This window comes from Megalobrama amblycephala, linkage group LG20 (genome assembly GCF_018812025.1).
Source record: "Megalobrama amblycephala isolate DHTTF-2021 linkage group LG20, ASM1881202v1, whole genome shotgun sequence".
NCBI classification, from domain to species: domain Eukaryota; kingdom Metazoa; phylum Chordata; class Actinopteri; order Cypriniformes; family Xenocyprididae; genus Megalobrama; species Megalobrama amblycephala.
In genome coordinates this window covers 4,607,970-4,625,220 of record NC_063063.1, presented here as the reverse complement: position 1 = coordinate 4,625,220, position 17,251 = coordinate 4,607,970, and the positions used below count along the sequence as shown (strand labels likewise).

The 17,251-nt window shown below is 36.8% G+C and overlaps 1 protein-coding gene across 9 annotated transcripts in view; it reads left to right on the top strand.

Moving 5' to 3' along the window:
* The window catches only part of mapta (microtubule-associated protein tau a), a 46,908-nt gene extending 30,373 nt beyond the window's left edge, over positions 1 to 16,535 (top strand). For 6 of the 9 annotated variants that reach the window (XM_048170342.1, XM_048170349.1, XM_048170345.1 and 3 more), the window contains 9 exons: positions 1,834 to 1,868; positions 2,005 to 2,145; positions 3,209 to 3,284; positions 3,841 to 4,100; positions 5,048 to 5,140; positions 6,850 to 6,942; positions 11,315 to 11,396; positions 11,530 to 11,636; positions 15,452 to 16,535. In XM_048170342.1, coding sequence (XP_048026299.1) covers positions 1,834 to 1,868; positions 2,005 to 2,145; positions 3,209 to 3,284; positions 3,841 to 4,100; positions 5,048 to 5,140; positions 6,850 to 6,942; positions 11,315 to 11,396; positions 11,530 to 11,636; positions 15,452 to 15,649 — 1,085 coding nt within the window. In that variant the 3' untranslated portion in view covers positions 15,650 to 16,535. Of the gene's footprint in view, positions 1 to 1,833; positions 1,869 to 2,004; positions 2,146 to 3,208; positions 3,285 to 3,840; positions 4,101 to 5,047; positions 5,141 to 6,849; positions 6,943 to 11,314; positions 11,397 to 11,529; positions 11,637 to 12,115; positions 12,261 to 15,451 lie in introns of all 9 variants that reach the window. The other 3 variants (XM_048170343.1, XM_048170348.1, XM_048170346.1) reach the window with 3 other exon arrangements.
* The last annotated feature ends 716 nt before the right edge of the window (positions 16,536 to 17,251 follow it).

Here is a 17,251-nt window from a genome sequence, read left to right as displayed (position 1 = left end):
GCCCATTCAAGTCTACTATAAGGAGAATAATCCTAGAATGTTTTCATCAAAAACTTTAATTTCTTTTCAACTGAAGAAAGAAGGACATGGACATCTTGGATGACATGGGGGTGAGTAAATTATCAGGAAAAGTTTATTTAAAAGTGGACTAATCCTTTAAATCATTTACTCACCCTCAAGTTGTTCCAAATCTGTATGAGTTTCTTTCCTTTTTTGAACACAAAAGAAGATATTTTGAAGAATGTTGGTAACCAGACAGTTGACGGTAGCCATTGACTTCCATAGTATTTTTTTTCCCTACTATGGTCAATAGTCAATGGCTACCGTCAACTGTCTGGTTACCAACATTCTTCAAAATATCTTCTTTTGTGTTCAAAAGAAAATAGAAACTCATACAGGTTTGGAACAACATGATGGTGAGTAAATGGTGACAGAATTTTCATTTTTTTTTGGTGAACTGTCCCTTTAATAATTTAAAGAACCCTTTTCCAGTATCAAGAAACTTTTGTGCAGTGTAAAGATTCCATGGATTTTAAAGGTTCTGCCTGGAACCATAGATGCCAATTTAGAACCTTTATTTTTAAGAGTGTACGGAGGCAGCCTTTTAAAGGGTTAGTTCACCCAAAAATGAAAATCCTGCCATTAATTACTCACCCTCATGTCGTTCCACTCCCATAAGACTTTTGTTTATCTTCGGAACACAAATTAAGATATTTTTGATAAAATCCAATGGCTCAGTGAGGCCTCCATTGCCAGCAAGACAATTAACACTTTCAGATGCCCAGAAAGCTGCTTAAAACAGTTCATGTGACTACAGTGGTTCAACCTTAATGTTATGAAGCTAAGTAACAACTTTATTCAACAATATCTAGTGATGGGCGATTACAAAACACTGCTTCATTGAAGCTTCGAAGCTTTACGAATCTTTTGTTTCAAATTATTGGTCCGGAGCGTGTATCAGAACTGCCAAAGTCACGTGATTTCAGTAAATGTGGCTTTGTTACGTAATAAGTGTTTCGAAATGTTTCAAAATTTCAATGGTTCACGTGACTTTGGCAGTTTGATACGCGCTCCGAACCACTGAATCGAAACAAAAGGTTCGTAAAGCTTTGAAGCTTCATGAAGCAGTGTTTTAAAATTGCCCATCACTAGATATTTTGGTGGCACAAAAAGTATTCTCGTCGCTTCATAACATTAAGGTTGAACCACTGTAGTCACATGAACTGTCTTTAGTACCTTTCTGAAAATCTGAAAGTGTTAATTATCTTGCTGTCAATGGAGCCCTCATTGAGCCAACAGGATTTTATCAAAAATATATCATTTTGTGTTCCGAAGATGAACGAAGGTCTTACAGGTGTAGAACGACATGAGGGTGAGTAATTAATGACAGTATTTTCGATTTGGGGCGAACTAACCCTTTAAGGAAGCATATGTGCATTCTTATCTTATTTATACCTTCTAATTCTAAAGCAGCATCACATATATCCTTCACGGAAAAGGCAATTTCAGAATGCATTATGATGAACTGAAATGTTTATTATAAACCAAAACTATTGGACTCCGTACTCATAAAAGAATGCGTAAAAATATTTAGCGTCATTTCACACCAACTATTTTACCCGATAACTGTATGTGCGATGAATTTGGGTTAGCAACATGTCTCCAGTGTTCCAAATGAGTCTCCTGTGAGGTTTAGTAATGGTTAGAATTGCTTAGGCACTGAGGGAGGTCACTAGGTTTAACAACATGTGTAGAGTTTAGTTTAGTTTATTCAAATCCTATTTCTGATATACTTTTTGTATTCACATTGGTGCATCTTTTTGTTCTTCACAGCTCAGTCCAAGACCAATGGTGATGCTGAGAAGAGGGTGAGTGCTAATTGCTATTTTGCATCATTCTTTTGTTCTCCTCCACTTTCATGTTTTTGCCTTTTATTTTGCTTTCTCTTCGCTATTTGTACACCATGGAGTTTTTATCCACTACTGTTTTGCTCTCTATATAAAGACCCCTAAAAACCCCAACAGCAAAGTCAGACCCTCCTCCCATAAAACACCTTCCTCCATCCCGAAAAAGTCCTTGGCCTCCTCTAGTAGATCTCCCTCAGTATCTGCCACCAGTGCTGGGCCCAAAGAATCCAGGTCAAGAGTGAGTACAGCTGCTGATGTTGAACCCCGTGTCCTGCCGCTTCTGTGGAGAATGGTCTAAGTTTGCGTCTCTGTTTTACTGGAAGTCTGCGCACTGTCTGGTGTGATTAACAGTATCTTTTTCTCTCGTCTTGCTAACTGGCAAGCATAGTTGATGTTGATTTCCATTTAAGATTACAACAACAGCACTGACATCTGGAAAGGCAACTGAAAATAGTCAGCATGGCTTAGAATATTTGTATTTTATAACTTCAGCTGCAGCTGTTTTTGTGCTTCCTGTGGATGGGTTTAGAATTATTGAAAGTGCTTTCAACTCTATGTTTGAGCAGGCAAATGTGCCATAAGGCCTGTTTATAAGTGCTTTGAGTGGTTTTGGTTCTCTGGACTCTCAGTTGTTCCTTTAAATTATCTACTAACAATGTCCAACAATGGGCATACATTTTCTAAACCATCATTTTGATGTGCTATCTTTATGTGGTTACATTTTAAACATTTTTGGAATAAAAATGGCAGACTCCTTTGTCTTGTTTTTTATATAGATTATTTTGTTTATTTTTTGCATAATTTGAGGACATTAAAATGACCAAAACGTAATAAAGAACAGATTTGAATAACAAATTTTCATTTTTTTAAACTGCTTACACACAAAATCCTTACTTGTCACACAATTTCTGAATAATTTCTGTATATGATATATCCAAAAATAGAATATTATGGCAAACGTGTTTGCAACATAAGACAAATGTTTGCTTTTGAGATGTGTTTGTCATATTTTGAATGCAGTGCTTCATTTTGCAAGAGATGTGAGGCATTTTGCATTTTGTGTGTGCAATTTTTGAATTTGTGTGAAAAGTTTTGAATAAAAGAGGCAAAGTTTTGAAACTGTGTGTAAGCAGTTGAAAACAATATAACAAAATAAAGAAAAAAATTATATAAAAGTGAGACATAAAAGGTTTATAATAGAGACCTGTAAAGACATTTGTAGTTGTTTTGGTAATTTCATGGAATATAATTATTAATGTGGTTCTATTTGTTTCTCCCCATATATTCATGTATATCTCTAGGCTCCTAGTAGCAGTAGACCTCATGCTGCCGGTACAAAGATTCCTGCCATGACTGCAGTTGCCAAAAATGGAAAAGGTAAGTGAGATTTCTTTTACAAAGAGTTTTTATATATAAACATCATACAGTAATGGCCAAACCTGATGTCCGGAGGGGATATTTGCACAATATATGCTTTTAATGACACTTTAGGTTCAATTAAACAATCAAAATATGAGGAGTATATTATATTGGGGAGAAGAATACGTGAATAGTTCACCCAAAAATTTAAATTTTGTCATCATTTACTCACCCTCAAGTAGTTCCAATGTGTTTCTTTGTTCAGCTGAACACAAAGAAAGATATTTGGAAGAATGTCTGTAACCAAACAGATCTCGCCCCCCATTGACTAAAATAGTATTTATTTTTCCTACTATGGTAGTAACGTGTACATTAGTTTACACTCCAGGCACAACTTCACAACATGCGTACAAAATGTTTAATAAGTATTAAGTTGATTAACGTTGGAATTAAAACATCGGATATCACTTTTGATCACTATTGTATATTGTATCTTGTATATATTTTTAAAAGAATGAAGCACTTAATTATGAGATAATTGTCATCATCTTCATAACACTATACTATTTCCCAGACTCTCCTAAGACCCCGGAGACCAGTGGGCACAGCAGCCCTGGCACTCCCAAATCCCCTGCCAGTAAAGCTGCGGGTGGCAAGCCTCCAAGCACAGGAAATGAAATCAAGAAGGTCGCAGTGATTCGCTCGACCCCTAAATCTCCGAAGAACCGTTCACCTACATCGCTGTCCACCGCTGCCCCCCTCCCTGATCTGAAGAACGTACGTCCCAAAGTTGGTTCTACCGACAACCTGAAGCACCAGCCTGGAGGCGGCCGGGTAATTCATCTCTAGTTGATTCACTTCAATGTTCTGTTCTCAGTTGGGTTTGAGATCTGATTTAAATCAGATTTTAGCTCGGCAATTAAAAGCCAACTCATACGCACGCTGTCATTCATCTTGAAATCACGTGATTCGATTTGCGTCTTCCGGTTCTTTTGTGAACTTAGAGGCTTTGCTGACAAAGGGAAGTGGCGTTTAGCGGTTTCTGCCAATGAACCGGTATTTCTAAATGGGCTGACACAGGGATTTAGTGGATTTAAAGCGAAAGTATTTGATGAACGCATACTATGTGCAGGAGAGTGTTTGCTCAATTTCAATTATCTCATTTTTGATGGAGGTGGTGTTTGGTCTTTTGCATCTGAACTCTTCATATCTGGTTCAGTTATGAACAGGCTGATAGGTCCTTTACATGCAATCTGCAAGAAATCACATCATTACCACATGGCTCAAGCTGATTGGCCTCTGCTGATCCTGCAGCCAATGAGATTGCTTGCTCAGCATTTAAATAGTCTGGTTCATTGTTTGTTGTAAGCTGGTTCTGCAGCACGCTATCAGAGATCCTCTGAAACCCTCTACCTCCCCCAGCTCCACCTGCCTAGATCTTCTACGGGGTTCATTTATGTCTATTTATGCATGCTCACAGCAGCATGTCTGTGTATCTATCAGCGGAAGCAAGTCAATACTTAATCAACTGCAGCAGTAGCAGCAGCGTAGCAGATCTAGTCCGCTAAGACCAAATACGTTATCATCGCCATATTCAATAACATGCTAAAACTATTCCACGAAGTTAATTACAAATCCTCTTATATTATATGATGTTACATCTTTGCATATTGCTTCTAATCTCATCAGCTAATGAAAATTCACCTGCTGTTTACTCAAATCTCTCTCTCTTCCCTACAATAGTTTTTAAGTCAACTCTGCCAACGTTCTGCCTTTCACAGGTACAAATTCTTGATCAGAAGGTGGACTTCAGTAATGTGCAGGCAAAGTGTGGCTCCAAAGCCAACCTCAAGCATGTACCAGGAGGTGGCAATGTGAGTAACTACGGAATGATTCAAACAAGTTTTATTCCTTCATTTATAATCACCAAACTGTATTTGTCAGTGGCTGTCCAAACATTATCAGAAAACTATAGAAGCTTGTTTCTGCCACTGAATAAAAAATAAAAAAGGCAATTGTGATTTTTTTTTTTCTCTTTTTCATTTAGCTTAAGTTTTTTATATATTTCATTTCAGTTAATGTTTATTTTATTTTAAGTTCAAGTTTAGTTTTAGTTTCAGTTAATTGTAATAACCAAGGTGAGAATTGACTAATATGTTATCTTTAAATCTTGTAATGGTTACATTTCCCAAGAATGGTAACTATCCAGTTGTCCAAACAACCTAAAATGTATGCCGTTCCAAAGTCTATTCTGGGAAAGAACTGAAAATACTTAATAATACTTAATCTTTATGCTTCATGAGAATCAGGGAACCTTTAGCCTTTTGATGTTTTTGTTCATGAAAACTTCCAAACATTTGCTTTAAACAGGTACAAATTCTTGATCAGAAGTTGGACTTTAGTAATGTCCCTTCTAAGTGTGGCTCCAAAGACAATATCAAACACACACCTGGAGGTGGCAATGTGAGTGACTATGAGATAAAGCCATTATCCAGACCTGGTTCATCAGTCATTCATTCCTTACCAAAACAAATGTAACAACCTGATCCCTTTCCTACTGATGGAAAGAAGTCAAGACTAATCAAACTCCCAACCATCCCTTACTGACTCAAGATGTTCCTTAGATGTTCCTCGTGAAGTTAGAAGTGTGCATGAATTCAGATGTTTGTAGTAAAACAACTCTCTAGGTTCGGTCAGAAGCTTTCTGTTTTTGGTCTCTCCAAAAAAAAGGTAATTGTTCTCTTCCTTGACCTCTGCACTCTTTCAGGTAAAAATTCTTGATCAGAAGGTGGACTTCAGTAATGTCCAGTCAAAGTGTGGCTCCAAAGACAATGTGAAACATGTACCGGGAGGTGGCAATGTGAGTAACTATGGGTCGAACTCAACACCTTCAGTCTTGGTTCTTCCTGAAGTTATGACCATTTGTGGAAACCTTGTATAAACACTCTCATTCAATGTAGTAGGTCTGTCTGTAACACAGTCACTAGCTACTCCCACTTTTGGATTGATAATGAACTGAAAAAGAGAGTTTTTACAACTGTTGAGTTAATTGTTAAACATTGACAGTCAAAAGTGAGTGGGAGACAACAAAGGCATTCTAGTGAATTCATGTTTTTGCTTTACCATTCACATAACTCGTGGCTCTTCCTCACTAGCAGTTCTTTCTGCCTCTAAGATAATTGGAAAGGTAACTCCTGCTCTTCCCCAACTTTTTCATTTTCCAGGTAAAAATACTGGATCAGAAGGTGGACTTTAGTAATGTTCAGTCAAAGTGTGGCTCCAAAGACAATATCAAACATGTACCAGGAGGTGGCAGTGTGAGTAACTATGGGTTGAACTCAACACCTTCAGTCTTGGTTCTTCCTGAAGTTATGACCATTTGTGGAAGCCTTGGCATTTACAATTTGGACACCCTGTTCCATCTACCCTCTCTAAGTCACAGAGTCCTACACATTCATGCACTAAAAATCCCTAATGAATGGTAGTATGGTAGTTTCCTCTGGTTGCTCTCTGGGTTTCTCTCTGGTCCTGAGCTAAAAATAAAGATAACTCCTTGTCTTCCCCAAACTGTTCACTCTTTCAGGTGCAAATTCTTGATCAGAAGTTGGACTTAAGTAGCGTGCAGTCTAGGTGTGGTTCCAAAGATAATATCAAACATGTACCCGGAGGTGGAAAAGTGAGTAAACAGGGGCAACCTTGTGTTGCTGTTTTAACCAAAAATCATACTAAAGAGACTTTAATACAGGGAATGCACTGATATTACAAATCTGGCTAATACTAATAAACTAATTCTAATATCTGACAATCGCTAAATAGCTTTTTGTCATAATGCATAAAGTATAAAATCACTCATTTTAAATGGTTAAAGTGAATTTGGGCATCACAACATCATAGTGTACAATATCAAAGATGAATATTTATTTTGAGAGAGTGTAACTTATAGGTAAGCAAGAAGGTACGAGTACCTTATTGCTTTTATAAAACGGTTACCTCACAGTACAAATATTAAAGCCAAAAATATGTAATAATGCAACTTTCATGAAGTAAACTTTAACTAAAAGCCTTCCTTCCGCCGGAAAAAATAGTCTCTGACCGTGAACAGCAACAGAAGTTACATTATTACGCCATTAGATGGCGGCAAAGATTGTCTTTATGAGTGAGTCGGTCAGTTTTGAAGACTTCTGCATTGAAAAGACTGAACTTGTTGTGAACACGGAACAAGACGCAACTGACAAATGCTTTGACTAGAGCTGTCAGTCACAGGAAAACCCCATAACTGTTAAAAGGACAAGATAATACATCAGACATTTAAACAGATTTTTTTATTATGAACATAGGAATGACCTGAAGGAAAATGCTAAATCTGAATGCAGGTAATAAATTCGCTCACTCGATCTCTTTCTCACGACAGTCTTCTACATAATACAGTGAGCTTTGATGAACAATATCAACTGAGAACATACAATTTACGTTGCTAAGAGTGGTTGCTAAGGGTGTTGTGTAGTGATACACAGAACCGTTGGGTGAAGCGGTCATAGTCGTGTTTTATCGTGGATAAAACACAGCTATTGACCAATCAGAATCAAGGGACAGGAACTAACCCTTTTATAATGAGCACTGGATGACAACATTTAGATAAAATAATTATATAATATAAAAATATGGGAAATGAGCATTCATAATTAAATAGTCATATTACAGATCTACCGATCTAAATAAAAATGCTTGTCATCATCTACTCACCTTCAAGTTGTTCCAAATCTGTATTACAATCTTTCTTCTGTTGAGCACAAAAGAAGATATTTTAAAGAATGTTGGTAACCAGACAGTTGACGGTAGCCATTGACTTCCATAGTATTTTTTTTTTCCTATTATGGAAGTCAGTGGCTACCGACAACTGTTTGATTACAAACATTATTTAAAATATCATTCTTTTGTGTTCATCAGAAGAAAGAAACTCATACAGGTTTGGGTGAACTATCCCTTTAATGCATGGTAAATGCATGGTTTCTTAGCTATGACTGTATGTCCACTCACCCTCTAAATCTCATAAACAGGAGTTTACATGCACTAATTTTCATCAATCAGAATGATTCCAATCTTCAGTGTCTGAAAGTTTTATTTAAATGTATCCTAAATGTTGCAATCCAATTCACAAATTTGATTATGTGCATTGCATTTATTCCAAACAAAACGTTTAGAACCAGAGAAAGCCACTGCAATAATGTCACTGGAATCAATTGTCATTTTTGCCTAAAAAAGCTGACATTTATGTTAGAAGAGCTTTTTTTTTTTTTTAGCAAATATTTAGTAAATATTCAGTCTCATTCCACTGGCCAGTTTGTAGGACATGAGACTCAAGTAAACATATGTATGTTTGCAAGACATAAACATATGATGTATGATGTAAAACATATGTAAATGTGTGCATCATGCCACTGCACATGTGCGCAAGGTATTTTTGAATCCGATTGAAAAAATAGTCTGATCTAATCGTTTACATGCTTACTCCTTTCTTGTTGATCTGATTATTTCAGGTCCAGTGTTGGGGAAAGTTACTTTTAAAAGTAATGCATTACAATATTGCGTTACTCCCTAAAAAAGTAACTAAATGCGTTACTTCGTTACTTTTTATGAAAAGTAATGCATTACGTTACTTTTGCGTTACTTTTTCTCACCGGGGCTGGGTTGCTTGTTTGTTTTTTAATAACAACAAAAAAGTTCTATTTTTGGCAAAAAGGCCCTTTCACACCAAAAGTGAAATCAATAAGCCTCAGGCTGAAGGAAATGCACATTTACACCTGCTCATTCAGTAGAGGGCGCAGCATTGATTCAAACAAACCTTTCAGCTGTGCTGCTATTCTGGATTAAAGAAGAATATGATACAGAAGGAAGTTCTAGTTCTTATTTCTAAATCTAATCTAAAGTATTTTTTGCTTATTAGTATGGTTGAATTAGGTATATTGAAGGTCAGCAGCAAAGACATTGGTTAATAATTGAGATTAAATACATAAAGTATATTTGTTTAATTTAATATAGTTTATTATTACAGGTTTGCAAAAATTGTTTTTATTCATTTTGAGGAATACTGAATGTTTTCGTGCAAGTGAGATGAGTAAATGCATGTTCACATTTAGTCTAAAACTACAATAATCATCATGTTCACACAGCGCACACAACACCCTCTGCACTTTATTTCTCTCAATATGGGGACAGGAGATCTGTCAGTCGATAAATTTGAAAAGTAACTTGCGTTACTTATTTGAAAAAGTAACTCAGATATTTTGTTGTAAATTGAAAAAGTAATGCGTTACTTTACTAGTTACTTGAAAAAGTAATCTGATTACGTAACTCAAGTTACTTGTAATGCGTTACCCCCCAACACTGTTCAGGTCTACACCACCCCTTCCAATCTGATTGAATTCAGATCAAGCTCATTCGGATTGATTGAGGTGTTTGCATGAAGGCTTTTCAGTCCATAAATCTGATTATAAATGGATTATTTTCTGATGTTTTTTAAATAGCTTAGCCTCAATGTGTGTTTTTGTTAGCTTTTCACACTTTCTTTCCTAAACCTCCTAGAACAAGAACATCAATTAATTGTGACCCTCAATACATTTAAGCGTTGACTCAGAAGAACATACATGCTGTTTGTGACATTGACATTCAGAGCAAATACATTTCCTGCAAGACAGAAAGCTCCCTTACTTCAATAAAGTTAAAGGTGATAGAGAGGATTTTTTCGTCGACTGAGAATCCAAAGACTGTTACTGAGTTTTTGAAATGAGCGAATGCGTAAGAACAACCCCCCTCCTTCACAACACATTTCAAAGGAACGCCTCGCAAAACTCGTAAACACTCGTATTGGAACACGAGTGTTTACCACCGGCATTCGCTGTGTCGTGTTTGTGGATTCATTATGTCGGACTCACCACAGGTAACTCATAATCTGCGAAAACATTGCATGCGGCACCTGTAGAGTGTGGAAAGTTACTGGAGCGCGCAGCCGCGCACGTCTCTCACAAGGAACGTCACGGCAGTGATTGACAAGCCAAAGGGCCAATCGTTTACGCGATGATCATGTAAACGATTGGCCGATGTTTTTAAGGCCCTACCTCGTGCACAGATGATGTATATTAACATTATTACTTTCAGTGCACCTAATAAATAGTCTTTTATCAGTTAGTAAAGACAGTTTCAAGTAATATTGCAAAAATGTATAAAACAAAACATCCTCTTTAGCACCTTTAAGTATGTAATAAACAATTCTCCATATAATTAAAAGACTTTGATTTTTGACTTTGAGGAAAGCTTCCTTCCTTACAAAAACAGATGACCAGACCACCACTAAAATCCTAACCCTAAATGCCAACGGGCTTGTCATTAAGGACAGTCATTACACTCATTAAAGTACCAGCGAGGGATCCACAGAGATCCTTATGCACTCAAGAGGAGTTGCTCTTCTCTGCTGTTGAAGGACATCAGCTCTTCAGCACAGACGGGTCTTGTTGTAGCACTCTGGTCAACCGAGCTTTTCTTTGTGGTGAGCAGTTGGCTCGAGCTGAAAGTTGACCTCACTCTGAAGACACTGAGGCCTTTTTATACAGAAAAAAACCCCAACAGCTGTGGCTATGAGGTCATTGCATCTATTTTTGGAAGCAGGGATGGTACACAATTGTACCGTTCTCATGTTGTGTCCTCAATCCATAGTCTAAAATGAAGAGCATTGAAGAATAAATCTTTTTAGAACCGATGACCAACTAGATAATTAATGTGTTGTGGTTCATCATACTTTAAGGTTAGATTACATCGCTATAAATACAAATTGGCATTAAAAATTCTCAGAGATGACTAAACCACCAAGAGAGTGTTGTGTTCAAGGGACTGAAAGGTTTACTGACCAACTGCACTTGTCTGCCATTTTCTCAGGCTTTTTCTGTTTCTTGTGTAACTGGAAGTATGTTTGGATAGTTTTTAACAAATTTGAATTTTATATAATTGCCTGGAAGAATATTGAAACCCTTGTCTTGTTTTTTTGTCTTAAAAAGGTCCAAATCCTCCACAAAAAGATCGACCTGAGCAACGTGCAGTCAAAGTGCGGATCGAAAGACAACATTCGTCACAAACCAGGTAACCGTAGACATCCACTTTGGATTTGAGATGCCACAGACAATCGAAGCTCAAGCTTTTGACTCAGTTTTCCTTGCGTTTTGAATGCATGTGAACAATTTAAGTCATGAGGAATTTCACCTGCATTTTCAAGGTGGAGGAAACATTGAGATCAGGTCTGAGAAGCTTGATTTCAAGGCTCAGTCAAAGGTCGGATCTCTGGACAACATTAAACACGTGGCTGGAGGAGGCACCAGGAGGGTAAGCCAACACGGGATGGAAAATGATACTCAAATAATGAATTCTCCACCTCTGCTGTAGAACCTACACCCTAAAGTTAAATATGTACGTTTATAAATCCTTATCATTTTACAACCATGTCTGTGTAAGTCTTTCTCAGGTGCTCTCTGGGTTTGAATCATTTGGTTCTTTAGATAACTAGGTTTAACGAAATCCCCTGAATTTATTTAACTCCTTTAAAATCTCATCTCATTGTCCTTTGTTTTGATTCCATGAGCTTCAGAATTTGAAGACGAATGAATGTCTTGCTTATACTTGTCTCTGCATATTAAACTGGGATTAAAATGTAAACATGACATACTCCATCTTTAATTTGAATATTTATTTGTTTACATTTGAGTTACCATCATTTTCCTTTTTGTTGAACCCATATCATTTTGTGTTTCTTTCTGTTTTGGTTGACCATGGTGTTCATTTCACCACCCATTGGCCGTCTCTAGAGAGAGAAGGGGAGAGGGGCAGATACGCCCCAAGATGAGGGCTTCCTCACCCCAGACCCCTCTGATACCCCCACCCTCTCATCTGCCAGTATGTCCCCAGAGCCCATCCTCCTCAGCAACCCCCAGATAAAGATTGAGGACTCCAGTAAGTATTCAAAAAGGGGCAAGTGCCCAAAATAGATAGCCACATCAAATTAACTATTACTCTGTACCGTCATATATTTTTAATATATGATATTCGGAGAGTGCTCAAATATGGGGACAAATTACCATTAAAGGGTTAGTTCACCCAAAAATTAAAATTATCCCATAATTTACTCTCCCTTAAACCATCCTAGGTGTATAAGACTTTCTTCTTTCACTCAAACACATTCAGAGTTCTATTAAAGGTGCCCTAGAATTAAAAATTTAATTTACCTTGGCATAGTTGAATAACAAGAGTTCAGTACATGGAAATGACATACAGTGAGTCTCAAACACCATTGTTTCCTCCTTCTTATATAAATCTCATTTGTTTAAAAGTCGTCCGAAAAACAGGCGAATCTCAACATAACACTGACTGTTACGTAACAGTCGGGATCATTAATATGTACGCCCCCAATATTTGCATATGCCAGCCCACGTTCAAGGCATTAGACAAGAGCAGGATGTCTGGATGTGCACAGGCTGAATCATCAGACTAGGTAAGCAAGCAAGGACAATGGCGAAAAATGGCAGATGAAGCGATAATAACTGACATGATCCATGATATCATGATATTTTTAGTGATATTTGTAAATTGGCTTTCTAAATGTTTCGTTAGCATGTTGCTAATGTACTGTTAAATGTGGTTAAAGTTACCATCGTTTTTTACTGTATTCACGGAGACAAGCCTGTCGTTATTTTCATTTTTTAAACACTTGCAGTCTGTATAATGCATAAACACAACTTACAAAAGTGTGTAATGTTAGCTTTAGCCACGAAGCACAGCCTCAAACTCATTCAGAATCAAATGTAAACATCCAAATAAACACTGTACTTAAGCGATTAGACATGCTGCATGACGAACACTTTGTAAAGATCCATTTTGAGGGTTATATTAGCTGTGTGAACTTTGTTTATGCTATTAAAGGCAAGCGCGAGCTCGGGGGGTGGGGAGCACGAGAATTTAAAGGGGCCACAGCCTGAATTGCCGCATATTTAATGATGCCCCAAAATAGGCAGTTAAAAAAATGAATTAAAAAAAATCTATGGGGTATTTTGAGCTGAAACTTCGCAGACACATTCAGGGGACACCTTAGACTTTTACATATTACATATTACATATTACATCTTTTGAAAACATGTCCTACGGCACCTTTAAAAAATATCCTGGCTCTTCCAAGCTTTATAATGGGAGTGAATAGTAACCGAGATTTTGAAGCCCAAAAAAGTAACCTATACAGCTCCAGGGGGCACCCGCCAATATTTGAGGTAACAGGTGGAATAATATTTATGTGTCATAATAATAATAATAATATTTATGTTTTAAAAAGATGCGTAAGTATCACAGAATGATCCTGTGTAACACTGCCTTATATTCCAAGTGTTCTGGGGGAATACGATCGGGTTTGGTGAATTACAAACCGAAATGTAATGTATTATTTAATGAAAATCCTGACCTTCACTCTTAAAAATACAAGTTCTTTATTGGAATCGATGGTTCCATGAAGAACATTTAACATCCATGGAAACTTTTCAATGCACATCAGGTTCTTTATAGTGGAAAAGGGTTCTTCAGATTGTTAAAATGTTCTTCACACTAAGAAAAAAAGTATTCTTTTAAGAACTGTTCCCTGAAAGTTTCTTTGGGGAACAATATCACTGTGAACACCCCCTATTTTCATGAGACTCTATTAGCATCGCAGTTCACTCCATCTCGCCCAGAAAAAGCTCAGAAGTTAGAAATCCCAAAGTACGTCTGTACTTTCTTCACTGAGTCACATATCACTGGACCAGAACTCTGTTTGTCTAATGACAGTCAGAATGACAGTTGACAGACGTGAACTCGATAACTTCTTAAGACGAACAGAACAGATATATTCACCAGTACGTGGATTGTATTTCATGTCGCGTTTTTATGAATCTTGATTTCTTAGAACTTGTGTGCTTTTTCTGGGGGGGCTAATAGAGTCTCACTGACACGTTGTAAAGCCGTGCACAGAAGACCAACGGCCAAGGACAGGATTTGCTTAAAATAATACATTACATTTTGGTATACCCCCAGAACACTTGATATAAATGACACGTGTCACATGGGATCATTCTGTGATATTTTTCCATCTTTTTAAAAAAGCTTGATGCTGGTTGCTGTTCACTGCCATTATATGGTCGAGTGTGTGTTTCGCCTATAAAAGAAAGAAGGGCACACAACACCAGTGTGAGTAATTTATGACTTTTCATTTTAGGGTGTATTGTAATTGAAATCTACAGACATAAATAGATAAAGTGTAACAATGAAAAAATATGTGTATAAAATATGTATTTTGGATATTTTCTTTACACCAATATGAATGAAGATGAGCTACGGAAGCAAGATAATCACTTGATAAACCCATTTGCAAATAAGAACTCGCTTGGTGAATAAATGTGCAGATTGGCAGATGAATCAGTAATCCACAAAGATATTTATCTTTGTGGATTACTTATTGCAGTTTATATTTCAAATAAACTGGTTATTACTAATAACTTTAAGCTTGCACAAGTATCTTGTGAAATGCATCTTGAGTGCCATCTCCTGGCACAGAGTGATGGGAAATCAGTAATGCAAATGAGCAAATGACCAAAAATGATCACCTTTTTAAAAGAAATATTGAAAAATATGTTTAGTTTAAATTGTATTTTTATTTATATAGAAACTTGTAACAAAAATCGTTTGACTTAATTTCTTATTTTTTTCTGCTGCTTTATCCCTTTTAACACCATCTTACACTTTTTTATTGTTTGATAAATTGATTATTTAAACATTGATTTTTGAGCATGTTATTATTTAGCATTTTGAGTGTACACAACAAATATTTCAGATTTTATAACATCCAAGTCCTGACATGTAGCTTTATGGCCACTAGAGAGCACCAGTGATGTCAAATGATGGAATAGCCCTCAGAATACAGGACTTAGATTAGTATTTTCTTAAACTTCCAAGAGTTTCTACTACTGAATGATCCTGGATGTCTATGCTTGGTTTTATAGGAGTTTTCACTCCAGAATGCTGTTAATCTCCATCCAAAAATCCCAGGTCCCCTCTGAGCCGATATCCAGTTCAGCTCAGGCATTTCATTTGCACTCATTAACTTGTATATATTTTCCTTTCCCCAGATTGAGTCGCACAAACTGATGTTCCGTGAGCAGGCCAAAGCGCGAACCGACCATGGCGCAGAAATCGTGTCTCTAGAGGAGTCGCCACACGGCCTGAGCACCGTCTCCTCTTCCGGCAGCATCAACATGGCAGACCCGCCGCAGCTTTCCACCCTCGCCGACCAGGTGTCTGCATCGCTGGCCAAGCAGGGCTTGTGATTGGACCATACCACCACCCAGCCACGCCCCCAAACCCCACCCCCTCCCCTCCAGAAAAACAGAACACACACTTTCACATACCTGATGGTATTCTAACCTCTCTCTGAAAGTCATTTTATGGCCCAGAAAACAATGCCAAGTAACTTTTGGCAATTACTGTTCGATTTTGTAATACTTCAGATTTGTTACAGGCCAATGAAGCTGTTTTAACTGTGAATTATGTATGAATTTGCCTGTTCACTTTTCCTTTGCTTTAAGCAAGGGAATTTAAGAATTGGGAATTTCTTCCAGCCGCCCTTCCTTGACTATATTTAGTAGCACAAAATGACGTTCATGTATTTGTATTGCTTTTGTTGACCATTTTATTTTTTCTTTAGGCATGCCTGGTTTTTGGTTAGTACCGGATTTAGGACAGTTCAGAGAGAACCCATTTTTACTTTCAGAGAGGATTGTTCTCATTTTTAAATCAGGATAAAATTAGATAGAGATTATGATTAAGTCGCTTAGCAGTGCTTAAAATGAAAATTAGAGCATTGCATCTTGACTTTGAGGAAAAAAGAAACTTAAAGCCCCACAGTCCATTTCTGAAATGATTTGCAAGGCTTACATGAAGAAAAACAGGTGCAGAACAGCTTTGTGTAGAAGCTGAAAGCTTTCTTTTTAATCTCTGTTGTGCTGTTGATCAGAGATTACACTTCACGTCTAAGATGCCCTGCAGTGAACCATGAGCTTCACAGTGCTTCAGTATTATTCTGCAGATATGGGATGTTTATGATACGAAAACAAGTTTTTGTGTGCCTACTGGCAGATTTACATTATTGATTTATGTTAATGCCTCTCCTACTCCTACTACTTTTTTTTTTTTTTTTTTTTTAACTTGCATTAACATAAGCATAAAGCAAATTATCTTCAAATTGTAGCTACATGTTTATAGCAGTTTTGGACACTTTTATTGGTAACGCTTTACAATCAGTTTCAAGATTTTTAGCATTAAATAATGCAGTAGTCATAATGAAATAAAAATGAACAATACTTTTATAGCATTTATTAATATAGGTAAATGTTAATTTCTACATATACGAATACATTTTAACAGTTCATTTATTTACTAACAATAACCTATAATAAATGAACCTAGATTATAAATTGCTGTAAAAAAAATCTGTTCGATTCATAATGCAATTTGGGTTAGTTCACCCAAAAATGAAATTCGTTCCAAACACACAAGACCTTCGTTCATCTTTGGAACACAAATGAAGAAATTTTTGATGAAATCTCCCATAGAAAGCAACAAAATTACCACATTGCCAATGTGTCTTCAATGTAAAATGCGTAGGAGACTGACAGGGAAGAGATGAAATTGTTGAATAAACACCCGTTATTTTAGTTTTGTTTTTGCACTCAAAAACATTAACATTAAGGTTGAAACATTGTAGTCACGTTGACTATTTTAACTATGTTTTCACTACTTTTCTGGACCTTGAATGTGGTAATTTCATTGCTTTCTATGGGAGATTTAAAAAAAAAAAAACTCTTGGATTTCATCAAAAATATCTTCATTTCTGTTCCAAAGGTGAATGAAGGTCTTACGGGTGTGGTGTC